Raw genomic sequence first — 9,610 nt, 5'->3', positions numbered from 1 at the left:
AAAATGAAGAGCTCTTACTTAGTTGTTACTCCATAAACGTATGTCAAGCTACTTTAATAAGAGAAAAAACAATAGAGATCTAAAATATTTACAAATGCTTGTGGAAACAAAATTGATGACCTCTTCTTTAATCCTTTAAAACAAATACAAAACCTTTGGTTTATCTATATCCAGAACATTTACATTTTACTATAGATGTAGAAAAATATTGAACGATAAGATTGGTAAACATAAAGTTTTCCTCCTAAAATAAGGATAAAGGATTTTATAGTTGTACAAACATTTACAAGACACCATTTATGGCATATTTCACTTTATTGTTCATGCTCATACACCCAACAAGTTACAATAGACATGTCACATAAAGGAGAGGGTAATAGAACTACAAATAAGCTGCATAGAGAAGGAGAGAAGAATAAGCCTTGAACTAGATGGAACTAATGACAAATGACTCCATAGAGAAGGAGAGAAGAACAAGCCTTGAACTAGATGGAACTAATGACAAATGACTCAAATTACTTCATGGTTTAGTTAAACAATTGACAATGGATCAAATTACTTCATTGTTCAATTATTCAACCACTACACCCTTACAATAAACTAGAAGAACTTTGGCCTTCGCCAATGTTGTTATGAGTAGTACTTGTACTGCATAGTAAATGTGATATTTCTGATTGAAATTTTGGAATCCCTGTAGCTCCCAAAAAAGTCTCTTTGATGCTTTGCAATGTAGTAACAATATCCATCATAGTAGGTCGTGCTTCAGGAGATTCTTTTGTGCAGAACAAACCCACACTTATGAGTTGACAGAGGCAATTGAGCTCCTTATCTTCTGTAGTGCTCATACTTGTCCTCCTCAATAGACTCACATCGACCACAACTTTTACTCGGTTTAGAAAATCACTACCCTCCAATTTCAACAAGTTCATTCCTTCCACAAAGATGTTTTGTGTGGGCTTCTTTCTAGTCAAAATCTCCAATAACACTATTCCGTAGCTATAAACATCACCTTTTGTTGTGGCACGTCCACCCAATCCATATTCTACATTGAAACATTCTCATTGTAAGGTTATAATACACAAATTTTAATAAAAACAATACATTGCCAACATTGCTTAGTATGATATCTAGTTCATATAATATCTAACATTTGTTTGACATGATATCTATTTCACATAATACCTGGAGGAATGTAGCCTATTGAACCTTTGAGTGCATGTGTTGAAGTGATCTCTGCATCCTTTGAATTTGCAAAACATATGCTAGCAATACCAAAATCTGTTAAAAACGCTGTCATATCTTCATCCAAAAGCACATTGCTAGGTTTTAGATCACAATGGAGCACTTGCACAAAACAATGGTGATGGAGATATGCCATGCCTTGTGCAATATCTATTGCTATATTCAACCTTTGAAAGAAGCTCAAATTACTTTCTTCTTGGCCATTAGGATATAACCACTTTTCTAAGCTTCCATTTTGCATGAATGGAAATATCAAAGCTTTTATTTGGAGGTTTGAATAACATGTTATGATTCTAATCAAATTCCGGTGCCTAACTTTACCCAAAACTTTGCATTCCTTATCAAAACTCTTGTTGGCCCCCTCATTTTCCAAATTGAGAAGCTTGATAGCAACAATTGTGCCATCATTTAGAACCCCTTTGTACACTTTTCCAAAACTACCAACTCCTAGCAAGTTGGCATCACTAAATTCATTTGTTGCAGTCATGATCTCTCCATATGAAATTCTTCGATGCCCAATAGTGAAGGATGTCTCAACCTCTGTATGTTTCTTGCGATTTTGAATCCACAAGATTCCCAAAAACAAACACAATACAACAATCACTGCTGCAATAACCATAGGTATGATAACTCTTTTTGTATGCCAAATATTTTGATGTTTGTGAGCATAGCACGGTGGCAAACTTACCCAAGGTCCACAAAGGTCAGGATTTCCCATGAATGCCATAGCACCAAGCTTTTTGAAAATTCCTGCTTTAGGGACTTCTCCTGACAACTTGTTGAAAGAAAAATTACAATGGCGGAGCATTTTGAGCTTTTCCAATGACAAGGGTATTCCACCTGATAGATTGTTGTAGGATAAATCCATGTCCTCAAGACTTTGAAGTTCATTGAGTGTAATTGGAATTGGACCTTCGAGTGCATTTCTGGAAAGATTGAGGTACTCTAGTTCTTTGCAGCTTTGGAGTGTACTTGGAATGTGGCCAGTTAATTGATTTGCAGAAACATCTATAGCTTGAACCATAGTCATCTTGCTTAGTCCTAAAGGCACAAGTCCATGAAATAAATTGTTCGAAAGGTCGAAAGAGAAAGCTAAATTTTCAAGCCCTGCAACCTCTGGAGGTATTTGGCCAGTGAAACTGTTGTATGATAGGTCTAGATCTAATAGGTTCACACATTTCCCTAGATTTGGAGGTATATTACCTGATAACTGATTATAAGAAAGATACATATATCTTAACTGTTGGAGGTTGGCAACAGAATCAGGGATTCTGCCATCAAAATTATTTCCAGAGAGATTTAAAGCCCCTAAACTTTTGAGTTGCCCAATATTGAAAGGGATGTTTCCTTGTAAATTGTTGTCTCCCATATCTAACACTTGCAAGTTTTGAAGAGTATTAAGTGCAAAAGGTACAGGCCCTGTAAAATTATTGGTGTCTAAAATAAGCTCAGTTAAACTAGTTAAGTTTCCAATCTGCGGAGGTATTTCTCCCATTAATTCATTCCTTTCCAAGTTTAGGTAGTATAATTTAGTAGAGAGATGGCCTATAGAAAAGGGCAAACGGCCCTTTAAATAGTTACGAAATAAATAAAGCTTTTCTAAGGAGGAGCAGTTAGTAAGAGCAGTAAGAATGGGCAAGCTGGTGGTGCTGCCGCTAGCCAATCTATTACCGCCTAAGTCAAGAACTTTGAGCTGCGTCATTTTGCCGAACTCCGTGGGCACTACTCCGCTAAGCTGGTTGTACGATACGTCGAGCAACTGAAGGTTGGTACAATTGAAGAGGGAAGCAGGAATACTGCCACTCAACTGATTACTTCCCAAAAGGAGTACCATCAATTGGGTGCTCTTGGTACACAGCTCGTCGGGAATGTTACCAATAGAGGGGTTACCTGCCATCATCAAATTTTGAAGACGGGTGCAGTTAGACAAGGAAGATGGAATTTGTCCGGTGAGATTGTTCTTCCCCAGTTGTATAGATATCAGCTGGCTTAGCATACCCAATTCGGAGGGAACGCTGCCGTGAAGGTTGTTGTAACCGAGGTCTATTTCCTCCAGAGAGGATATGTTTCCCATCCAGGCCGGGATTGCACCTGTGAGATTGTTAGTCTCCATAGAGATGATCTCTAAACGATGGCACCTACTAAGAGTGGGCGGAATAGAACCGTAGAGGTGATTCTGAGACAGGTAAAGCATGTTTAAGCGAAACAAATTTCCGAATTGATAGGGAATGTGACCATAAAAAGTGTTATTGCTAAGGTCGAGAATCCTAAGAAAGGAGAGATTGCCGATCAGAGGAGAGATTGTACCTTGTAATCCCAGGGATGAAACATTGAGAGAAACCACTCTGTGTCTGCGCGGACTGCATATGACACCTCTCCACTTGCAGAAGGAAACATTGGGTTTCCACGTAGTGCTTAACGATTGCCATGGATCATATGTGATGGCAGACAGAAATCCAAGGAGAGCCTGTTGATCAGAAGCATTGCTGAGATGAGGATCCCTACTGTGGAATAATTGAGGGGTGGAAGAAAATATGGAAGGAGTGAGAAAAAGAATGGAAAAAGAAAAGAGAAAAAGTAATGTCCAAAACATGGAGGGAACGTTCCAGATGTCCATCATCTTCGACTGCTCTCAACTGAATGGGAATGGTTCGAGTTTCTTCGTTTATTTATAGGAATTCAGCATTGAATTCTGACGTTATTGCGCGCCCATGAGGATAAGAAATACAAACGTAACAGAGAGGGAAGAAATCTTTGTAAGATGACGTTATTGCGCGCCCATGAGGATAAGAAATACAAACGTAACAGAGAGGGAAGAAATCTTTGTAAGATGACGTTATTGCGCGCCCATGAGGATAAGAAATACAAACGTAACAGAGAGGGAAGAAATCTTTGTAAGATGTTGGGGTCGCCTAATTTTCCAAATGATAGTAAGCTAAAGATTCCTATACTTGGAATTGTCGAATCAAAATGTAAGCCCAATAATTTCGCAGACGCTGCGGTCCAAAAATCCGTGCACTGTCGTGTCCCACACAATTATGGTGTGATAATCTGGCATTTTATTCAAAAAAAAATTATTTAGCAATATACGAACGTCTTGTTTTATGGGTGATTTATTTTTTGAATACTGTTCTTTTTAAATAGTTTAGTAATGTACAAATTTATAGTTTTTTGTGCTAATTCAGTAAAGACTTGAATAGTTGAGAGTATAGTAAAACAATCATGTTAAAGTCAGTCTACCATGATCCACGTCCATGGCCATGGTGAGGAAGTGTTAAGTCATTCAATACATTAAATATATTGAAAATGTTTAGGTAAGATAATATCTTTAATATAAGACAACGATGTCACAAATTTTCATGTAAGATAATTTTTTCAATGTTAAAAAATATCAATTATATTACTTTTGAGTGTGGTTAGCACTTTTACTAACCTTTCGATTTTTTTTTTTATTGGGATATTTTTAGGTTTTTTTTTGGGATATTTTCAACATATTTTTGGATCACAATTCTATTTAACAAAGTGTTAACAAGTATTTATTAATTATTATTTTTTTTTTTCTTTTTTCGAGAAGTACTTATTATATTATTCTAATTCTATTTCTTCATTTTCTTTCAAAAAAATGTTTTTAAGTACTTATTAGTATATTTATAGATTATGCTGGAGATAATGATTTTCATCTCTTTTTTACTATTTAAAAGTGGGTACTTCACCATCATCATGGCAACCAATATTGTCATTAAGACACCCCACCATCCATACATACAACATACTCTGCATCCTCAGTACATGCCCTACATGAGCATGGATGTATACACATTAATTTGAATTTGAAAGGGTCGTTGTCTACTCATTAATTCAGAGAAGTCTAAATGATCTATGTTTTGGACACCTTGATGTGTGAACCCAGTCGGCCTTTGACGACACATCCAATCTCCGGTGACATCCGCCATGGTGGAAAAGTGGTGAAGTACCCATTTTTAAATAATGAAAGACCATAGTCAAAAATAATTTACACAGAATAATTATATACAAAGACTTTGACTTTGCATGGCATTGATCGTCCACAAACTTTTACAAATTGAAGTCGTGCACAATAATTATATTACAAAGACTTTGAATGGAATAATTGATAGTCCACATTCTTTTACATACTGAAGTCCTACACAATAATTATAATACAAAGACTTTGCATAAAATAATGGATCGTCCATGGAAATATTGGTTACCATGGTGGCTATTGTACTTGTTTCTCGTAAGCAGTTCTTGGTTGCGAAAACTACGCCGAGAAACCAACTCGACCAGTCTTTAGGTTCACGCTGGCCCTTGAACGAGAGGGGTCTCCCTCAATTGTTATGAGGCTTTTTTTAACGTTCTTTACTGTCACTGGACATCATCCTATGAAGCACAATGACTAGATTTATGATTTATTTTGGGTGGTTGCTAATGATTGTCCAATCTATGTTTATGAATAAATCTCTTTCTTGCAAAGTCCTTGGTCAAAGTGCCAACATCCAATTTATCATAATAACATGATTTTTTAAGGATTTGATAGAAGAATATAAGGGAATTCATGATAATTAAGAAGTCATATTGAATACTTAATCAACCAGATAGAATGGATACCTGTAGAAGATTTCTATAGCCAAACAAACACACATTCAAGAGATCAAGGCAACAGTTAGCAAATGTAGAGGAATTAACCAAGACAAATAGTCTAGTTAATTAATCTCTTTAAATGATTATAACTTTGTAGGGGATTTCAGAGAGATTGACACTCAATCTATTCTTACCCAGATCTTCTATAGTACTTTGAACATGTGCAGAAATAAGATATGGAAGCACTAGAAAACATACAAGAAACACAATTTATGTCAAGAAATGGAGCTAGAATACTTCAATTAGGATTTCTATAATAAAAGCTTTACAATAGTAACAGGGTTTTGGCATCAAAAGTCAACCCCTTTACATTACAATGAAAACAATATATAGAACATTACACTAAGCTAACTATGTCTAGCTTTTTGGAATAAAAATATGAACAATAAACTAAAAATAAAAAGAATCTCTAAAAAACTGCAGGAAATTTGGAGTTGTTTGCAAGTCTTCTGCCTTGAACTCTTGAGCTGCTTAAACTATCTGCTGGAAAATTGTACTTTGATCCCAGTTTGTTGATACCCAAAATACGTTCAACTTATGTCATGTGTTGAATTTTAGTTGTAGCATGTCTTTGATTACTTGAAATATGTTGGGTTTTTGCCTCAAATTGTTGAGTTGCTTGAGTCAAATTCCTTGGAATTGAATTTGGAATGCTCTGCCACTTGTCTTAGGTCTTAAGAATAGAGAATGTAATCCTATGCCTGCTGATTTTCTGCCTTGGTACTCTGAAGCTATTGAATACTCCCTTGTTCTTTCTCCCTCGGTGTTTTGCAAACTACTAGCAAGAAATTTGAGTGGGATAGCTCGATTGAGATATCCGAACTACTTTCAGCACTCCACAACAACACAATTGTTGCAATACAAGTCCTTGCTCAAAGATGCCTGGAAGTTTTAATCGATTTAGTTTGATACACCGAATGAAATGAGGTGTAGTATTTTCCAATTGCTGCATCAAACTAAAAATTTGCCCCTAAAACAACTAGTGGGTTTTGGGGGGGAGGGGGGCTTGGCGGTATGTGGTTTCAAGTCAAGGGGGTGAGAAATTCACCATAGACTACCACATATACAAAAATGGTTTCATCAAAACCACTTTTCGGACCCCCCTCCCCCTCTTTGTTAAACTTTGGAAAATATGGGGGGGTTCGAAAATGAATGATGGTCATTGATCTATGAGCCTTAGCCCCCGGGGCTTAGGTAGAAACTATATAATCAGGGCCAAGGGACCTAGGACCAAATTGTTTTGGGGAATTAAACCCTTTGGCTAGAAAAAGGGGGCCGATTCTTCGAAGTATAGCATTATAATAGTCCTTTGAAATAATACTTTGGGACTTAGTGGAAAAGGGGGCCAATTATTTAGAAATATTAAGCTACATGGGACCACATAATATGTGCTTGGGCCTTTATAATATTGGGACTTCACAATCGGTGATTTTATAACGTAGCACTTGGTTGCACCCTCCAGGACTTGCGATCACCAATCACCTTCCGTGTTTAGCCCTGGTCCTTTGGCTCTTCACGTGACCGCAGTTAAGCCCTCATATTGAAGCTCCTTTTCCCGAAAATTCACAATTAAAACTTTTAAAGTGTCACAAGTTACAAAATGTCGATTGTGATCGTTGATCACCTTTTGCATGTGGCCCTTGGTCCTGTGACTCTTCATGTGCCCACGTCCAACCCTCTTATCAAAGCCCCTCTCCCGGAGGTTTTCAATCAAAGGTTTCACTCTGATGCATAACAAGCCTCAACCTCCGATCGTTGATATGTGATTGTTGACGTAATCACTGCCACATGTCAGCCAATGAGTGGTGACATGTGTCACCCATTTTTTCCCCCTTTGACCCTTAAAAAAGGCTTAATCCACCTGCCAGGTGTCCACCGTATGGCCACGTCATCCTCCACGTGGCCATTATCAAATCCAATCACTAACCGCCACGCGTCCCTTTGGGAGGAGAGAGAAAAGGCTTGAACAACCCTGTTCTGTAATGAATTTCCTTTGTTATTTGGTTTTCGTCCCTCCTAGAATTTACCACTACAGGCCTATTTTATCACAATCCCAACGATTTCAAAACGTGACCACCCTACCTCTATTGTGAATCGTCGATTTCCGACCCCGCCGACTGTTGAATGACCTTAAACCTCCGAGATGCGAGACCAACACTTACACATTTTTCTCTTAGTGTCTGCTTTTGAAAGGGGAACTTCAAACTGCTATAACTTTTGATTTTGAGGTCCTTTTGTGGAGTTCTATATACCATTGGAAAGCTAATTCATAGTACTTTATAATGGAGAAGGTTTGATGAAGCTCTAAGTCCTTCCGATGCTTGAAAATTGACCTCAAACATTCCTTTCTATTTACTCATTTCCAAAGAAAATTTATATAAGCTTGAGGATTTGGCCAGGAGATAGACTGGCTAAAATTCAAAATTTTTGTAACTTTCAAGGGTGAAAAAACAAGTTACAACATCGGCTCTAACTGGGGACTGCTTCCCCTTGTGGGGCGCAAAGAACCTAGTAGATTAGCTACCTTGAATCTGTTGGGCATGGAGTCAGTTCATGAACCTATAATGTGCAAATCTGAAACCATACTGCCTGCACTAATCCAGAGACTATTTCACACTGAAATATGAAAATTGAAAATTGCTGAAGTGAAACAACTGACACTACAAGTGGAAATAAGCACAACAGTGCCTAATTCATTGGGCTATGGAGTCAATCAGTCAATCAACAATAAATTTACTCCTTTCAATCCCCTGCAAGTCATTGCACTCAACCAAACCAAACTTCATACTACAAACTTGAAACACAAGTTGAAACAACTGTTGATCTACTGCATTAATCAATAAACTGCAAACTCATTGATCTACTACACATTGAATCTGAAAATAACTAATTCAATCCCACACACCTCTTATCTAACTGAGCTGAAAATCTACACTATTAGGTGTAATCAAATTTCCAGTGTAACCAAGTGAGGAGTGGATTTACTGACAGACCACTTTTCCAGCAGCTGAAAACTTGAAACATATTTACAATATAAAACTCAAACTCCACAGGAAAAAATACTTACATGTGAAATTGGAAAGTTGCATCTTCTATAAGCTTCTGAATTTTCTGATCACAGTAGAGAGGAAGAGAAATACGCTACTAAATGCTACCATTTCTATGAAAAAGAAAAACGTGTGGCAGCATGTTATTATCATAGACATAGATGCACTTATCATTTTAAGCCATCTGGATTCGGAAACCAGTGGAATCGCCATATGACAAAGTGGAGTTGCCAGGTGAAAGCAATGCAACCAATATCAACTGTCTAGTCTTTGTTCACCAGCAAAGAGTAGATCTAATCATGATCATGATCCAGGGAAAAATTTCTTCATCACTTCATTCCCCGACAACGATGCCAAATGTTGTACTTGTTTCTCATAGGCAGTTCTTGGCTGCAAAAACTACACTGAGAAACCAACTCAACTAGTCTTTAGGTTCAAGCTGGCCCTTGAACTAGAGGGGGCTCCCTCAATTGTTACGAGGCTTTGTTTAATGTTGTTCACTATCACTGGACAACAGCCTATGAAGCACAATGGCCAGATTTATGATTTATTTTGGGTGGTTGCTAATGATTGTCCAATCTCTATTTATGAATAAATCCCTCTCTTGCAGAGTCCTTGGTCAAAGTGTCAGCATCCAATTTGACAGAATAACATGATTTTTA

The 9,610-nt window shown here is 37.4% G+C and overlaps 1 protein-coding gene across 1 annotated transcript; it reads right to left on the bottom strand.

Moving 5' to 3' along the window:
* Window positions 1-486: 486 nt before the first annotated feature.
* LOC149173350 (uncharacterized) lies at window positions 487-3,866 on the bottom strand. Its single transcript, XM_089424573.1, has 2 exons — window positions 1,183-3,866; window positions 487-1,042 (listed from the first exon to the last, which is right to left on the bottom strand). The coding sequence occupies exons 1-2, from the start codon at window positions 3,860-3,862 to the stop codon at window positions 591-593; spliced, it is 3,132 nt and encodes a 1,043-aa protein (XP_089280699.1). The 5' UTR covers window positions 3,863-3,866; the 3' UTR covers window positions 487-590.
* Window positions 3,867-9,610: the final 5,744 nt, after the last annotated feature.

This window comes from Pinus tabuliformis, chromosome 4_2 (genome assembly GCF_031772625.1).
Source record: "Pinus tabuliformis cultivar Carrire ecotype Pingquan chromosome 4_2, CPIR1, whole genome shotgun sequence".
Classification (NCBI taxonomy): domain Eukaryota; kingdom Viridiplantae; phylum Streptophyta; class Pinopsida; order Pinales; family Pinaceae; genus Pinus; species Pinus tabuliformis.
This window is presented reverse-complemented; position numbering and strand designations above follow the sequence as displayed.